This window comes from Macaca nemestrina, chromosome 16 (assembly GCF_043159975.1).
Source record: "Macaca nemestrina isolate mMacNem1 chromosome 16, mMacNem.hap1, whole genome shotgun sequence".
Classification (NCBI taxonomy): domain Eukaryota; kingdom Metazoa; phylum Chordata; class Mammalia; order Primates; family Cercopithecidae; genus Macaca; species Macaca nemestrina.
The window spans coordinates 100005370-100024066 of record NC_092140.1 but is presented as its reverse complement, the minus strand read 5'-3'; the positions used below and the strand labels follow the sequence as shown (position 1 = coordinate 100024066).

General features: G+C 45.2%; 2 protein-coding genes across 2 annotated transcripts in view; both read right to left on the bottom strand.

The window, feature by feature from the left end:
- Positions 1 to 106: 106 nt before the first annotated feature.
- LOC105490226 (shisa family member 2) lies at positions 107 to 4699 on the bottom strand. The gene is made up of 2 exons (XM_011755644.3): positions 4242 to 4699; positions 107 to 668 (listed from the first exon to the last, which is right to left on the bottom strand). Exons 1-2 carry the CDS (start codon positions 4573 to 4575, stop codon positions 115 to 117), a joined length of 888 nt encoding a protein of 295 aa, XP_011753946.1. The 5' UTR covers positions 4576 to 4699; the 3' UTR covers positions 107 to 114.
- Positions 4700 to 5862: 1163 nt separating this feature from the next.
- LOC105490225 (ring finger protein 6) overlaps positions 5863 to 18697 on the bottom strand; it is a 72338-nt gene continuing 59503 nt past the window's right edge. Inside the window, exon 6 of the mRNA XM_024795535.2 lies at positions 5863 to 6258. Coding sequence (XP_024651303.1) covers positions 6199 to 6258 — 60 coding nt within the window. The 3' untranslated portion in view covers positions 5863 to 6198. The remainder of the gene's footprint in view (positions 6259 to 18697) is intronic.

Genomic DNA, 18697 nt, shown 5'->3' with positions numbered 1-18697 from the left:
AGCCATCCAAAGGAACCGTGCCACAAATACCACCGGCACGTGCGGACGCCCACCTGGACAACCCACCCCTGCCTTCCTCTCCCTTCAGTAAAGGAACCCGCCAGTGACTCTGCGTTATACAGTCACCGCTGGGTACATCTTCTGTTCACTGTTGGTGTGAGGGAAGGGGGACTGAATCTGCCTGTAGCCAGGCTGCAGGCCGTCCATGAAAGGTGGCACAGCAGTCATGGGCACAGAGTCATGCTGCACCGTGTACCCCACGTATGGGGGATGCAGATACTGCCCTTGATGTGGCACAATCTGGGTGGCCTGCTGACAGTTCAGCACCGAGAAATTCGTGGGCATGTTGACATACACATTGTTCATGGTCCCTTCCGGCAAGCAACAGTTGGTCTGTGACCTTGTTGGCGGCGCCCGGGCCCCCGAGTTAGCGCTGGAGCTGGAACTGGCAGCTGTGCTGGACTGGCGTGAGGACGACCCCCGGGAGGTGCTGGCACTGGGGATCATGGGGATGGTCTCCATCAAGCGGTTACCCCCTGGGGCTCGGCTCTGTTGGGGATCCTGCTTAGGCCGGAGACATCTGCAGCAACAGGCTGCCACCAGGGACCCCAAGATGATAAAGGCGACAAACACAGAGCCAACGATGAGGAACGGCACGTAGATGGGCACTGAAGCAAAGGACAGAAACACAACATTATGATTTACTCTGGGAATGCAGTCCAATCGCCGACTGGCAATGGCAATGAATGAATGAGCAGCACTGACACCCACAGCTGAAGGGCCGACACTGGGCTAATTTGTTCACATATTAGGAGTCCATAAGATGCACCATTCTTTCTCAAGTGTTTAGAAAGATCCTGAGACCCTACAGGCATGGCAGTTCAGCCCCTAGAAGCAAACTGTTTATATTTAGTTCAACTCATCAACTGCAAGACTGATTGAGCCAGATATCCAATTTAGCAAAAATATGGGTTTAATAGGTTAAGACAGTTATGGTTCTAAACTTCCTACCATAATCGAACTGTCCAAACAAGTCTGCCCTACCATATTGTTGTAGGATCTTCATAGTAATAATGACTTTAAACTTATTTAAAAGTCTTTTTTCCCCCAGAAAGTTAAGTTCCTTGCAAATTTCTCTTTACCATTCTTTAGCAAGTTCTTTTTTCATCAGCAGTTAAGTCAAAAATTTAGGCGAGACTCTAAGTCACTACTATTTCCAAAAGGCATCTGTATGGCACAAGAGGGTCAAGGAGGGGCTGAAAAAAGACCCTCCTCACTCTTCCCTAGCAAAAGCCAGGGTCCTTCGGTAGCACTGGGTCCAGGTGACGGGGTCTGTGTGGAGGTGGCGGGAAGTTATTCCAGGCATTGGGCCATCCTGAAACAGTGTCCCAAGAGCAAACATCAGGAGCAACAAGACACGTGTTGCAGGAAGAAGAGTCACCCACAGCGAGCCAAGAAGGCAAGAGTGCACAGGGAAAGCCCTCAGGGCATAAAGTAACAGCCATGATACTTCACCAGGGAAGCTGCTTTTAAAATAGAAAACAATAAAAAGTAAAAATAAAAACCTTTTGATAAAACCACTAGCAAACTCCATTTTAAAATTAGTTTCTGGCAGGGCACGGTGGCTCACGCCTGTAATCCTAGCACTTGGGGAGGCCAAGGTGGGTGGATCACCTAAGATCAGAAGTTCCAAGACCAGCCTGGCCAACGTGGTGAAACCCCGTCTCTACTAAAACCACAAAAATTAGCTGGGTGTGGTGACGCGCACCTGTAATCCCAGCTACTCTGGAGGCTGAGGCAGAACAATCGCTTGGACCCAGGAGGCAGAGGTTGCAGTAAGCCGAGACTGTGCCACTGTACTCTAGCCTGGGCGACAGAGTGAGATTCCAACTCAAATAAATAAATAAATAAAATTAGTTTCTTAAAACAATCTTTTAGGAGCCATAGGGATGGCACTACAAGGCTTTAGAAACTAGATGCAGGTTGATGGGGTAGAATCAGACGGGAGGTGCCTGCAGAATGCCTCTGAGCCACTTTGGTAGAATCCTACCCTATGTTACCGACAGCCTGCATTTTCTGATGTGCTCTTGCCCCATCCCCCTGACTATATTTTTGGGAAATACATGAGGACAGGGACGGATTGGGTCTCACTGGTCTTGGCAAAGCATAATGCCAGCCCACAGTCAGATGGGGCAGCACTTTCGGAAGGAGCCCGCGCCTTTGAGGTCAGCTCTATGAATACCCTTTGATCATCCATTAGAGCAGCCAGGCTTTCTAATTACGCTCCTTTTGACTGTCCTGGTATTCCTGCAGTCAGTGTTTTTAAAGTATAACACCAGGTGGAATTATGGAGAAATAATGCTTTGTAAGTAAAACAATACTTTATAGGTATTTAACCAAAGGCTGACTGTGGAAGATTTCCTGGAGTTTCAATGCTAAACAGAGCAGTTTCTATATATAGCGCCCGTTTAGCAGGTAGAAACACTTGCCACAGTGTCTGCAGCACAGCTGGTGCCTGGCAGTAGACCTGTTCTAATTACACTATCACTTCAGGCTAACTATGGATCACTGGAGAAGTGGATGCAGGGCTTTTTCCTTGGCATGTTATAAATATTTCATTTTCTAAATTGAGACACAAGCCCTAAATATGTTATCAAAAAATAATAAGAGAAAAACAGGAAAAAAATGTACCCCAGTCATAGCAGAAACTGGCTGAAACCAGCCTCAGTCCACATAATGAGTTTTGGGGAGAAATAACTGTTCTCTTTCCAGGATTTTTAATTGGAAATGTAAATAACTACACAGGGGTAAGGAATGCAGCGCTACCATAAGCCCCCCCCGGCAGGCTTAATTAGGTGTGTTGTCCCTCACTGCAGAAGAGAAGTAGAAGAAATACAATTTTTAGGAAAAAAACGTTTAAAAGTAGCGTGAAGAAGGCACCCACACACAACACAGGGCGTCATAAGTCTCGTCATGAGAAGTCCCCACTAGTCCAAAGCCATCCCAACTTTTTGGAAACCATTAATGAGCCCAATTCAGCAGACATCTGACTGTAGCTGTTTGGGGTCTGGCTCGCTTCTCCGGGCTGTCTTCCATGGCCACACAGTCTGCGAGGCTGAGCCTGCGTTTTAAGACTGCTCTGGTTCTGGAATTACACGCTCTTCAGATTCAAGACAGAACAATGGGAGTAGCATGCTAATAAAATGCTTGACTGCAAAAGGGAACGGCACTGAAAAGAGCTGTCTCTCACCGGGTCCTGGGAGGCAGCTCTATAAACACAAACCACGCTGTGCCAAAGCTCAGGCAGCCCGAACCCAGGCTCCGGGTGCTACCAGGCTCCGGGTGCTAGCGAGGTCTCCCAGGTACACCCAACGGGCCCACAAAAAGGAGGAGCCGCCCCCTCGGGGATACGTTTGCCATTTTACCTCCCCTCCCCCGAACGAGAGAGAGAGAGAGAGAGAGAGAGAGAGAGAGAGAAAGGAGAGAAGAGAGAAGAGAGAGAGACTGGTGTAGACACCACCCCAGGGAGGCATTCCGGAAGGTTTCTCAAGAATGAAGTGCAACCTACCAAATTCTTTAACGGGTTTACTTTCCAAGTCTGGCTTTGGCAATTTGAAAAAGAAAAAAAAAAATCAAAGCCACAAAGAGCAAGGCTGGGCACTGCTCCGATGTTACACCTACTAAGTCTGACGTGGTAAGGAACAGTCCAGAAACCCCAGAGACGGGCCGCTGCAGGGGAGAGGGGCCGCCGCGTGGAGCAGATGGGAATCCGCGGGGTCTGGCACAGGGCAGCAGCCCCCGGGAAAGCTCTGAGGAGCTGCCTTCTTTTCGGGGAGCCTTCAGGGAAGGACGTCTGCCAGGCCCTCACGGGCGGGGGCGCACCCTCACCGTCTTCTCGGGTACCCCTAAGACACGGAGCCCTATGGAGACAGCAGACGCCAGAGGGGCCCGGAGTACCCTGGTCGGAAGGAATATGGGGGCTATCTGTGGCCCACACTGCCTTAGGAGTGTGATTTTCTTCGGAAAATTCACTCTAAGCCACCCTTTGGCTGACAGATGGAGAAACTGAGGCCCGTGGGGGTGAATTAGTGACCCACATCGACCAAGTAATAAGCCAGACTGCAGACTCCGCCTCCTGGTCCCAGGTCCTTCCCTGAATCTCCCCCTCCAAGCTCCCAGGTCCCTGACGTCCAGGCAACGCCAACCGTCCTCCCTTTCGCGCTGGGCGCAGGCCGCCCTACCTGCCGAGCCGTCGGGGCCGTCTTTGTCCGCCCTGCCAGGCTCGCCGGCGCCCTGCTGGCGGTCGTTGTCGCAGCCGCCCTGGTCCAGGCGCGCCTCGGCGCTGGAGCAGCAGTAGCGCAACGCGCAGCTGCCGCAGCAGATGGTGGCGTCGCCGCCGTCGAAGCGCTCGGGACACTGGAAGCCGATGCGCCAGACGCCCTGCGCGTCCAGCCAGCCGTGGCAGTACTCGCCGCTGGCCCTCGCCCCCGCCGCCAACAGCGCGGCCAGCAGCAGCTGCAGGAGCGAAGCGGCGTTCCGGGAGGAGGCGACGGATGAGCGGCGACCGCCCCACATGGCACCACCCTGGCGCGGGCGGCGCGTCTCCAGAGAGCGCAGGGCGGTCTCCGAGAAGTCGTGGCCCCGGCGACCCCCGGGCCTCGTCGCTGACTGTCCCGCGGCGCTTTCGGCGCGGGCCACTCCCCTCTGCCGCGACGCCCAGGAGGCGACGACGCCGGGCCCTAGGTCCAGGAGCTCCTAAGCCATCCCCCTCCTGAGCCGGTGGCCCGGTCCCTAGGGGCTGCCTTATGAGTTGCACTCGCTGATGGAAATCTCAGGATGCAGTAAGAAGGCCCCCGGGACTGTCGTCCCGAAGCCTCTGGAGGCTTCACCGGCAACCGGACCCTCCCTGAGCATCCCCGAAGGGACGCTCACTCTAGCCGGATGACCGCTGGGCGCGCCGCCACGGACCTGGAGCCAGGGCTCCGCCGCAGGGTTTAAGCCTCAGGGTCCCGCGCGCGAATCGGGGCCCGTCTCCCCTCCTTTATCCCCTCCTCGGGCGGGTAGAAGGAGCGAAGGCGGGCAGTGAGCGCAAGACTCTAGGCAGCAAGTGAGGCAGCCGGCCGCGCTCAGCCTCCTCTGCCCCGAACTTGGTCCGCATGGCTCCGGCCGGGCCGCCCGGGCAGCCCTCAGGGGTGCAGCCCCGACGCTCCACTCGGGGGCGCCGACGGCCAATCCTCCCAGCACGTCGCCGAGGGAGCGCTCCAGATCCCGGGAACGTCCCGGACGAGGCGAGGGTCCGGCGCGCCCCAAGCCGCAGTCCTCGGAGCCTGCCCGGCTGGCGGCGGCCGCGGCTGCTGCTGGGCGCGGATCCAGCCGGGCGGCTCGCCCGGGTTCCCCTTCTCCGCCTCCCCGGCTGCAGCGCGGTCCCACAGGAGCCCGGCAGCCTCCGGCCGGCGCTCCCTCTCCCGGTCGCTGCTTCGCCCTCGGGAGGTGCGCACCGATGGAAGCCTCCCACGGAAGTTTCGTTCCTCCGGGCTACGGGAGAAGCCGAGCGCTGCAGCGGCCCGCAACCTCGCTTCGCCCGGCGCCAGGCCAGCTCCGACTCCGCTAGCTGCGCTCTGAGCTGCGCTTTTATAGAAGCCGGCAGCTCCCCGCTCCCCGGCGCGCATGCGCGATGCGCGGCTCCCCGCCGCCCAGGAACCCCCGCCGGCGCCGGGCAGCCCCTCACTTTCCCACCCGCGCGAGGAGAAAGGTGTGGCCGTGGGCGGGGTCTGCCTGCTGGAATAGGCGCGGGAGGAAACACAACCTAAGCAATCCAGGCCTCGCTAACACAAATAACAATAATAATGGAAGAAACTCAATTTGCTTTGTGAAGATCTTTGGCATTCAACATTCGGTTCGTTTCTGCAAACTTCTCAAGGGATTGCGATCACTGTCCACCCTACAGATCATGAAATCGCCGCTCAGATGAACTCTCTCAGCTTCCAGCAGCTGATGTCCCGGCCCCGGTTGGTCCCAGGCCCTATGTAGGAAGAGCTCCGATGTTGGTGGCTCACTCACACGCCTGGGGCCGTGTCTGGGGGGCTGGAGGCCTCCGCCACAAGGTGGAACGGAGACAGTTCCGCAAAGATGTCACACATTCGGCCACGGTCTGGATGATCTGTGTCCCTTTTTCTTTCTATATTTGGGCGTGGTGATTTATCGGAGTCCAGCAGGAAAGTGCCTCCGTCCAACATGTGGCCTTAGTGGTTTAGACAGCTGCAGTCAGGAAGAAAACAAGGTTCAGACAGACCAGAAATTCAGCTTTGATGAAGGAGAAATTAATAGCTTCTCTCTTCCAGAAGCTGGAACAACAGGTGCTGATGTTATTAAAGCAGCAGTGATTATTTTTAAAGGAACGAATGCCCCTTCCCACACCGTCTGGGAGTCAGCAGACCTGACTTCTACGCCCAGCTCTACTAGTAGAGAATCACTGCGTTTTTCTGGCCTCAGTTTCTTCATCTATAAAGTGGAGCATAGGAGGTGATGATCACTAAGGTCCCTTCCAAGTTCATGACTACAGAACACAGGCAATTTTACTTACAGCAAAGACACTCAGATTCAAGCAGCCGTTGGATGCTTGTGTGTTCTGGTTAATGTGAAGTTCAGACGTTGTTGATTATTCTTCCACTTGTCCCAACAATGTCAAATCCAAGAAAAAACCCTACCCTATGTCCCTGCTCCCCAACACACACCTTATTCTTTTCACTAAACCTCTCTCCAAGCATTGCACTTTGTTTTCTTGCAGTTTTTTGGTTGTGTATCATTTTTAGCTACACAGGATTATGTATTTTAAATGCACTATTCACCAAATTTCTTGAGCTAGTAAGCTAAAAAAATTTCAATATCAAGAAATTATTCATTCAAGAAATACATGCCATGCACTTACAGTGTACTGTGCTCTGTGCTGGCTACTGGGACTCATCAAGAAGCCAGACAGCATGGCCATTTCCTTCAAATGGGGCCTAAAGTCTCCTGGGTAAAACACAGAAATCAGACAAAAAGACAAAGAACTGAATAAGCAAAGAGAATGCAAGTATGATCAAAGCTCTCACCCACAATGAACAGCATCAATTTAAGCACATAATCTAGGTTAGGGTGGGGAAGGAGGTCAGAAAAATCATCAAAGGAATAACACTTAAAATGAGACCAGAAGAAGTCACAGGAAGACTGAGTTTTTCAGAATGAGTCGTTTTCTTAGAAGATACCATTAGCCACCATTTATTGAGAGCTTACTATGAGCCAGGCACCATGCTAAGAATTTCACATGCGTGATTTTATTTAATCCTCACAGCAGCCCTATGAATAAGACAGTAATACCATCCTCATTTTACTGGTGAGGATACTTGCTCAATCCCTAAAGATAGAGAGTGTTAGTTTGCCTGGACTGTACCCAATTTCTCCTGACTCCTAAGCCCACCCACCACACTGCTGGTCACCACAGCCTCCATTACAGAGAGCCCAGGATTGATTAACTGGGAGTTCTGTACAGACCATGAGATGGTTAGGTATCATCTTCCTATGGCAGGACGAGTTGATTTGGGTGGTGTTCAGAGGGTGAATACTTTCAGTTTTTGCCATTTGGAAAAACAATTAATGCAAGAGAATTGTACTTATTGTACTATTTAGAATTGTATAATTTCAGGCAGTACCTATGCCATAACCTCCTTCCACGATCCACTGATCCTATTCACCAAAACATCCACAATTTGTTAGAATTTATTTATGAAGAAAAAAATTGTTTAACATTTCATATTGGAATTGATTTGGTGACTGGATAGTGCCACCTTTAAAACACAAAGTTTTTCCCAAATAGTCTACAATTTAATCTATAATTGGTGAACTTAGAAGTATGGTGCTCTAAGCAAATTCGTCTTCTTTTTTTTTTTTATTACTGTGTTTCCTTTCTTCCTTAACAGTTAAGGGGAGGCCCTTTCACGGTTACTTTCCGTAGTGGTTGACTATCTTCAATGCTGAAAGGTCGTTTATGTCACTTTGTCTCTCTTGTTTTATCGTTTCTTTGTGTATCTGGAATGCTGTACTGAAATTTTATAAAATAACTTGCCAAGGATTTAGTGAGGTTCTGCATGGGAGGTGCTACTGGGAGATGTTAAAATAGTCTTGTTCCTTCCGTAGGAAATAAAAAAATCCCTCATTGGTCTTAAAAGACAACCAAAACTATTTTACTCATTTCTTCTGAGAAACTATAACTAGTAATTACAACATAAAGGTAGTAGTAATCATAATTTATGATAATCAAAATGAAATGTCAGGCAGTCTGCCAAAATATATTTTAAAACATATGAAAGAGTGCCGCCCCCTTTTTTAAAAAGTTGAATTCTATAGACACTAACTGAAAAAGTGTATTTTCAAGTTATTTTACCTTTCAGTATGTGCCTGTGTGTGTATATATATACATATATATATAAATAAAATCCAATTGATATAAAAGCAAACTTCTGACACATCTTCACTAGTACAAATAGCAAGTCATGTAACTAAAGAAATGATTACTGATGACTCTACTAACTAGAGTTGATACAAATCAGATGGAGGTAATCATATTTCATTTGGCTGGCAGTTCTAAAAGCTGCAAGATCTACAGTGTTTTTCTGCAAGTTTCAGCAAGAGCAGAAGGTTCTTACCATCTGCACACCCATCAGCAGTCTGTTTAGGGAGAATGGCTTTCACTAGGTTCATTCATCTTTTTCTCCTCTTCTCTCATAAATAGAAATAGTATGGAAAATTTGGCATTTGGCTTACCAAAATTTCTTTTAAATTAAAGTGTTTTTGTTAAAACCCGAACAAATATGTTAATTTACATTTATTTTAATTTTGTCTTCTGATTACCTAACCTCATCTAAAAATAAAAATGTTCATAAATTTGTGAAAAAATTGTTCTTGCTTTAAAATTTTTAATTTTTCACCCTCCTTATTTTTCTTGTAATTGACATACTGACTTCCAGAAAAGTAATTTCCATATTTTCAATTATATTTCTTCTCATTTGTCATTATAAACTATTGACATAGTTCTCTCTCATCCCACCTCCTTACTCCATTGTTTTACTGAGCCCCCTTTAATTTTTGATTTTGAGGTTTACTATGGATACATTTTCATTTTGGAGATATGGAGTTTCATGGAGGGCTTATTTCACTAATGCCTTCATATCTAAAAGAATGGCATAAGGGAAAGCAAAATGTGCGAAGATTTGCAAATCATATATATGAAAAGAATCTAGTATCCAGAATATAAGAGAACTCTTACAACCCAGAACAAAAAGGCAACCCAACCAAAAAAACTGGCTTGAATAAACATTTCTCCAAATAACATCTACAAAAGGCCAATAAGCACATAAAAACACCTCCAACATCATTAATCATTAGAGAAATGCAAATCAAAACCACAAGATACCACTTTACTTTCACTAGGATGGCAATAATAGTAATGATGATGATAATGGGAAATAATGTTGGTAAGGTTGTAGGGAAATCAGATCCCTTGAACGCTGTTGTTGATGGGAATGTAAAATGGTTCAGCCACTGTGCAAAACAGCTTGACAGTTCCTCAAAAAGTCAGACATAGAATAACCATATGACCCTGCAGGTCCACTCCTAGGTAACCCCAAAGAGATGAAAACATATGTAGAGACAAAAACTTCTATATAAATGTCCATAGCAGCACTATTTACAACAGCCAAAGGGTGGAAACCACTAAAATATCTGCTAACTAATGAATGGATGTACAAAATGGGTTATAGTCGTACGATTGCAATGTTATCTGGACATAAAAAGAAATGGAGCATGAATACATGCTACAACCCAGAAGAACTTCGAAAACACTGGGCAAGTGAAAGAAAGCAGACACAAAAGGCACATACTGCATGAGCCCATTTATATCAAATGTCCAGAAGAGGCAAATCCAAAGAGACAGAAAGTAGATCAGAGCTGGGCGTGGCGGCTCACACCTGTCATCCTAACACTTTGTAGGGGTTGAGGCAGCCGGATGGCTTCAGCCCAGCAGTTTAAGATTGGCCTGGGTAACATAGTGAGACCCTGTCCCCACAAATTTTTTTCTTTCAAAGTAGATCAGTGCCTGTCAGGGGCTGGGAGGAAGGAAGAAGGGGAAGTGACTGCTTAATGGGTACAGGGTTTCCTTTTGGACTGAAAATGTTCTGGAACCAGACAGTGGTGATGGTTGCACACATTACGAATATAATAAATGTCACCAATGGTATTTTCATGTTGTGTGTATTTTACCATAACAAAAAAGAATCTAGAACAAATAAATAAATACAACCCTGCAGCTGTGAAAGTAGTTATCTGCCCATGATGTCACTTGAAGGTTCTGAAGCAGGTGCACCAATTTTGAGAGGATCTATTCTTTTAACAGTGAATGGCCCAGAAAGAGAAACATTTAGAAAGTCTGAAACACAGCCAGATACCTCTGAGCATGATTCCAAGTCCCTAAGCTCAATGTTGCAAACCCTGTTACGGACTGAATTGTGTCTCCCCAAAATTCCTATGTTAAAGCCCCTAATCCCTAACGTGACTTTACTAAGAAATAGGGCCTCTAAAGACGTAATTAAGGTTAAATCAGTGGGGTCCTAATCCAAAAGGACTGGTGTCCTTATGAGAAGAAGAGACACCAGCCATGTGTTGGCACAGAGCAAAGGTGGTGTCCTCACTCAGTGAGAAGGCAGCTGTCCGAAAGCAAAGGAGAGAGGTCTCAGGAGAAACCCAAACTTGCAGGCAACTTGATCTTAAACTTCCAGCATCCAGAACTGTGAGAAATAAATGTCGGCTGTTTAAGCACCATCTGTGGCATGTCTTATGGCAGCCCGAGTTGACCAATAGACCATCCCTCCCCTTTCTCCTCTCCACTAACATCAGGAATGCCATGAGATACAAGCATGAAGTCTTCCTTCACCATAGTCCTCAAATGTAAGGCAGCTTGGGCCTTAACTCTATCTATGGATCATGCAGGGATGACTTGAAGTGACAGGAGCTACATATGCCCTAGAAACAGTTTGAGAAAACTAGATCTCAGTGTAGAATAAGAGACAGTTAACGTGTGCTGATGTGAAATGGTTGGAGAATGGAGTGAGGCCAACTGGCTGCTAAGATCTGAATATTGTACATATCCAAGTTCAATTTCCTCCAGTATATTTTATTCTGGTCTCTATGGAATTAGGATTTCTTTTATTCCCTTGTCTCTTCTTCCAGACAATCAACTCCTTGAAAATGGAAACTAAACCTTACTCATTGTTTTTTGCTGTTGTTGTTTGTTTGTTTGTTTTGAGACAAGATCTCATTGTCACACAGGCTGGAGTGCAGTGGTGCAATCATGGTTCACTGCAGTCTCGACCTTCTGGTCTCAAGAGATCCTCCTGCCTCAGCCTCAGCTGGGTCTACAGGTGTGTGCCACCATGCCTGACTAATTTTTTATTTTTGTGGCGATAGGGTCTTGCTATGTTGCCCAGGCTGCTCTTGAACTCCTAGGCTCAAGCAATCCTCCCATCTTGACCTCCCAAAGTGCTGGGATTACAGATGTGAGTCACTGCACCCAGCCCTTGCTTATTTCTGAGTGCTCTGAGTGCTGGTCGTAGAGTAGGCTCAATTTATCCATTCAATAAATATTTATTAAGCATGTACTATATGCCAGGCACAAAAATCCTCAGTATTGACTTATTCGTTTCAAGGAATTTGAAACCAGTGAAATTACCTAAATGTGAAAATCATTCTGAGTACTGTACAGCAGCTCGGATATAGGCTATCTGATAAGACTAGGGGAAAAAAAAAAAATCTGATGCTTCCTCGCACCCAGTGGTTCACGCCTGTAATCCCAGCATTTTGGGAGGCCAAGGCAGGGGATCATTGGAACTCAGGAACCAGCCTGGCCAATATGGTGAAACCCTGTCTCTACTAAAAATACAAAAACTAGCCAGGTGTGGTGGTGCACACCTGTAATCCCAGCTACTAGGGAGGCCGAGGGATGAGAATCACCTGAATGAAGGAGGTGGATGTTGCAGCAAGCTGAAATTGTGCTGCTGCGCTCTAGCCTGGGCAACAGAGCTAGACTCCATCTAAAAAATAAATAAATAAAAATAACCGATGCTTGAGAATAAATCCTTGGACGGTGGTTTTAGAGGGGAAGGTGATTCCTAGTGATTCCTAGTGCATAGCCTCCCATGGTCCTGCCCCCACAGATTTGAGGCTTAAAATAAGAGTTTTGCAATGAAAGAAGATGCAAAAAAGGAACGAGTGTTTCCTCTCCGTTACCATGTGAAAGAAAAATGTAAGCTACCCACAGACGGACAGTAGGACGTGGCAGCTATGTGCTGTCATTGGCGGTCTTCACTTTGGTTGTAGCTGCCTCATGTTCAGTATCGGTGGACAGTGGCAGTGCCAGCGTCTTCTGCAGGCACTAGCTGTACCTCCCGGACTTCCGCTCTCAGGATAGAAGGCATGGCTCAGAGCTAGAGGAGGGATGAGGAAACTGTGCCCACTTCCTGGTTACCGGGAATATGAGTTCGAGAAGCACCTGGAGACACTTTTCAGGGATTCCCACAGTGGAGAAACATTTCTGAATGGGATGGAGCAAGAGGAGGTAGAGAAATGTTTTGTACGAAATTATATTGTTTTACATTCAGGCTGAGAAACTAGATTGCTTGAATATAATTTCACATTTTTAAATAAAATAATTCAGAAGGCATTTTTGGATCATAGTTTCCTTGAGATTTCTCGTTATTAAAATCATTGTTTTTATATGATCAGGTCGTAGGGAAAAAAGTCCCATTGATCCTGGGTGTTTAGATTTGGTATAAATAGGAACTCCCTTTATCAAAGCTGCCTTAGCAGCCTCCTGGTAAAAACATAAAAAGATAAAGAATCATTGTGCTGCTTATTTTAACAGAAGCAGAATTATGGCCTTCACAGCGCAGCCTCACAGTGGTCGCAATTATCCCTGTCCAAATACGTTAACTTTTTCAAACCAAGCCCTCCCTCGTTCTATGGTTTCAACCTCGTTTTTGTACCTTTTGGATTAGTAAGAGATTTTCTTTGGCTTTTGGAAGAAGTCAACCTCTCAGGAAACAATTGAATTAAACTTCATGTTTGTTTAAAGAGTCCTTGGATAGTACCCCACATCTGCCTTTCCTCAAAACGTCTCCGATGAAAGAATAAACAGAGAATGTCCTGCATTGTGTGGTATCCAAATGAGCAGGAAAATGTTTAACAAGTTCCATATTCTGAAAATGTTCTCGTCCCAATAACACCTTAAGACTTGTTAAGTATTTCAGACCATTTCACAGCTTTACAGTATTCAGTACACTTCCGGCTTCATGTTGTTAATTCTTATATAATATAGTAGTTATGTAGAGAGTCTCCAACTAACTAGCCTTCATTACCAAATTAGAAGGAACGGTTTTTTTGTTTTTTAATGTTTTTACATTAGAAAATATACTTGAACAGATGAAGTTCAATCAGCTAATAGCCGCTATTTATTGAGCATCTGGTATGTGCCAGGCATTGTGCTAAATTTTTTGACATCATTATAGTGTCTCACCTAATAAATACATTATTAAGTAAGGTTAAAAAAAAAAAAAAAGGTTTCACTTCATCCGCTTTTCTAAAATTTCCTAAGTTGAAAAGAAATTTCCAGCCTATGCAGAATGTTATCCAAGTATTTTAACACAAAGCCTTTTCTAGTTTTTATTTTCAATGAACTGTTTTCTCATGTTACACAAATGAGATGCGATGTCTTATCAGAGAAAAGTCCACAAAGCACTGGCATTCTTAATTTCTATGACTAATTTCCTTTTTGGTGCACAGCGGTTTGGTTTTATTAGGTGAACGTATTTTCAGTTACTTTATTCCTGAAAGTGGAACAATTTATCTTGGAGACATGAGGCCCAGAAGAAAATACTAGAAAAATGCAAAACAGAAAGTATAGAAAAATTTAAGATGATGATTATTACGCACAAAGAAAGTAAAGGGGGAAGTTGCTCCGAAACTATCTTTAACAACGTGAAGGAATATTTTAGGAGGGACCTGAGTACAGAGAAGACAGACCAGAGGAAGTGGAGTTGAATTACGGAAAAGTGATGTTTGAAGAACCCTCTCTAACCAACATAGATGCAGAAACGGTCATGCAGATGACTTGAGAGGTGAGATCTCCCAACCCCTCTGTTTCTTAGAGACTTGTGAAATCACCTCTAGCTTTAGAAGGAGAGGGGGAGTCTTAGGCTATTACTATGCCAGTGGACAGGGCCAGCACTGGTTAAAATCCTGGAGACTTCTTACTAGGATTTCTTTCTACCTTACTATACAGTGAAACATTTTGAGGCTTGTCATAAAGAAAACAGCAAACATGGTTGATATTTGTTCTTTCAACACGGGTCAAGCTTCTTGACTTCCTCAAACAAGTAAAAAGATGATAATGATTATTATCATTTGAGACAGAGTCTCGCTCTGTCACCCAGGCTGGAGTGCAGCGGCGAGGTCTCAGCTCACTGCAACCTCTGCCTCCCAGATTCAAGCAATCCTGCCTCAGCCTCCTGAGTAGCTGGGATTACAGGCATCCGCTACCACACCTGGCTAATTTTTGTATTTTTAGTAGAGATGGGGTTTCACCATGTTGGCCAGGCTGGTCTCGAGCTCCTGACTTCAGGTGATTTGCCTCCACCTCCCAAAGTGCTGAGATTATAGGCGTGAGCCACCCTGCCCGGCCTAAAAAGATTTTCAAACAAGACAAAATTGTGACTGCTATTAAATGTATCTGGTAACTGATTCCAATAGTATTTCAATGCTTTGGAACAATAACCATTTTTAGTGCTTTTGAGAGTGTAAAGAAAGGGAGAGCAGAGAGTGACTTGCCACAGGCCTGCTGCCTGGAGACCTGGTGATCTGTGGGAGTAACACAGTTCCGACTTCTGCACTCTGGAAAGCCAGAGTCAGTTTCAGATGTAGGCAATTTACATTTATAGACCAGGTCAAGCAAATTGGACAGTTTAAGTGAGCACTGAATGAATGGGAACATAAATATGTTGGGGCCTATAAATGGTCATATTTATGGAGTGCAGTAAAATCCGTATCTCTCCCCACTTGGAGAAACCTTGCCAAGTGGATTGAATGCAGTGGTCATGATACTGAGTGCTGAAACCGCAGGAGAGGCAAACTCTGTTCTTGATATTGAACTTCCAACGTCTGTAGTACTATTTCAGATGCACTTGAATATTCACTATCCCATGGTAGAGAATGGGTAATAAGTGCTAAGAAACATCAACAATATCAACAACAACAAAACACAAATAAACAAAGAAGCAAACCCCCCAAACCAAAAAGCAAACCACTTCCTTTTGAACTCATTCATAAATCTCCAAAATCTGTACCAGACTGCCAAACTCAGCCTAATTTTTGGGAAAATATACTCCATATGTCATTTGATAGGAAGAGAAAGATTAAGCCAACTCCAAGTAATAAAAAATGGGTAACCAGTCCCACGGCACAGCACTCACTACTGTTTTATTCATTATGGTGGGTTCTGTTTGGTAGTCTTAGAAGAGAAGCTGAAGATTGGAGCCTGGCTTACTTTACAATCCGAGTGTCGGAATAGATTAGCCTTCCAAATATAGGAAGCACGGTCCTCCAGTTGTTGAACTCCAGTGTGAGCTAGCATTGTGGGGTCTGAGTCCTGAGTAGGGAGCAAGCTCACTAAGCCATAAGTCTTTCTAAAAGACGACTAGAGAAATCCAAGAAGAGATCCTCTCTGCCGCTTTGGTGTCACGGTGAGAAAACACCGCCTCCCTATGGAAATATTCTGACATTGTTGCTTTGTCTCCACCTCACTGGAGATTCCAAGATTCCAAGAATAAAGAAAACTTGGGATTCTGATCATTGATGTGTATCAATTTTCACACTCCCTTAATTAATTTCACCATGAGCTATTGATCTCAGCAGACTTCAACACTGATTGTTTTTTCCCCACTAACAAGTAGATTAAGGGCAGTTTAAGTGCTCTCGTTTTTACGGAGTGATAAAATCATGCTATGTCTAATTGACTAAAATGAATTAGAAATTGTGTTTTTTATTTGTTTTTAACTTTTCATTTGCAAGTAATTTCAAAATAGAGAAAAAGCTGCAAAAATAAAGAATAGTACAAAAGAACCACTGATTGTTAAGATTCTGGGCGATCCATTTTATGTCCATGTGGTGACTCATAAAATTGAATTAACCCTACTCCTGATTTGTGGCTATCTGTCACCTAGACTTGTAGACAAAAGCACCATCATTACTAGTTTTACATTGTTTGGTATGACAGAACCCAAACCATTCTCTTGCACTGGTCATTGATTTTTCCCTGTTTTCAACAAATTATTAAATCTAAATCCTATGCTTAGTGAAATACTATTTGGGTAGCCCACTGTTAGCAGCTTGGCTAACTTCACACATATTATAAGGCTGAACTTTGGGCCTACGTGCAAAACTGAATACAATTCTAGGTCTTTCAATTCAGAGAAAAATATACGAACACCGTAACAGGCCTAAGATTTCCTAGCTTTGGCTCTTGCACTCCATCTTCTGGCTAAAAGTTGGCCTTGAGATGTTTAAATTGAACACACCATTCATTCGTTACAATTAGTTACATGACGTAGAGCCTTCAGAGAGTTAGATTGATTTCAGCAAAAGAAACGCATGAACGTTATACCCATGAAAATGTACCACCTCCACAGAGAAAAGCAATTTACAGGATCAGAAGGAAGATGACTACAAAGCTAAAATGACGTCCTGTGCTCACCTGGAATGCCGATCTGTGATGCCCATGTCAGGAGTATGCAGGCCAAGGTTTTATGGCCAGGTGACACAGGCAGAGAAGAAAGAGGTGGGAGGCGGGGTTAGGCACAGGGATCCATGGTCTGATTATTGGGATTTTACTTTACATCTTAGGTTAACTTTTCTCCAGGACACCAGCTCTGAGATCTACACTCCTTGAAGGCAAGAACTGAGTCCTGTTCATCTTTGTGTCATCCACAAACCACACAGTGTCTTGTTGAATAAGTGAACTAAGAATGAGCCACTAATGTATTCACTCTTTTTTTAAATGTGCAGCCATGCTATTTAAATTAATCTGAAACACAAACATTAAATTTAGAAATATTTCTAGAAATACGTCTGTGTAGTCACATTTTTCGATTTGCTCCTGAGATGGAACCTATTTGTGGAAACAAATGATCTATTTAGAGTTCTAATTATTCCAGACCTGGAGTGGGCTACAATGAGTATATAGTTTACATCCAAAATTAACCGTTATCTTTTTGGTTTTTTAAAAGCATCATAAACAATTCTACAGATCCTATCTATAGATTCCATATGCTTTGGCCTCTTCTAGATTTAACAATATTTGCAACATACTCTTAAAAGAAGTGAAATAATTGTCATGATGCCATGGTAGTGACTGTCTCAACTGTGAGAAACATGAAGGTTTTGGATAATTGAAGCAACAAGGCATGGAGACAGGTTTCTACACAACATCAAGTTTAAATCTCCCAGGGACTAGGATCCTTTTTGCATAGATAGTCCCTGTCCTTAACCTCATCTATACTTTGACTCTACAAGCTTTGCTGATAAGTTTCACTGAGGGTCAAAATACAATGCAGGGCCAGGCATGGTGGCTCATGCTTGTAATCCCAGCACTTTGAGAGGCAGGCGCTTGAGCTCAGGAGTTTGAGGCCAGCCTGGCCGACATGGTGAAACCCTATCTGTATTAAAACTACAAAAATTAGCTGGGTATGGTAGCTTATGCCTGTAATCCTAGCTACTTGGGAGGCTGAGGCAGGAGAGTCATTTGAACCTGGGAGGCGGAGGTTGCTGTGAGTGGAGATGGCGCCACTGGACTCCGGCCTGGGCAATAGAGAGAGACTCCATCTCAAAAAAAGACAAAAATATACAGTGCAGTATTATAGCTAATTCTGACCAAAGGGAAAAACAGTGAAAAGACCTGCCATTTATCAAAGACCTACTGTGCGCCCCAGATTCTCTACATGCATTGCCTCCTTTCATCTTCTAAGCACCATTTGGGATCATAGAGACACGCAGAGCTCAGCTTTGGCCTTGCGTTCAGCTGAAATCCTGCTGTCTGCCTTTGCTTCCATTCTGGAAGCCTGCTTTATGTCACCCCTGAACTTGCATCTGATCAATGGTCATCTACTTGCATAGGCTACCATTGTATCTAATCATTATACGAACATCAGTGATACAAAGGTGGTGTGACATTTTAATTTGTTATTAATATTACGATATGGTTTTCACTTTTAAATATAGATAAACATCCAACTTGGAGTGAAAAACCTCCTTTAAGTGTTTAGAGATTGGAATTTCTTCAGTCCAAGTATGAATTCATACGTTTTTTTTTTTTTTGAGACAGAGTCCTGCTCTGTTGTCTAGGCTGGAGTGCAGTGGTGCAATCTCAGCTCACTGTACACTCCGCCTCCTGGGTTTACACCATTTTCCTGCCTCAGCCTCCCGAGTAGCTGGGACTACAGGCACCCACCACCATGCCAGGCTAATTTTTTGTATTTTTAGTGGAGACGGGGTTTCACCGTGTTAGCCAGGATGGTCTCGATCTCCTGACCTCGTGATCTGCCTACCTGGGCTTCCCAAA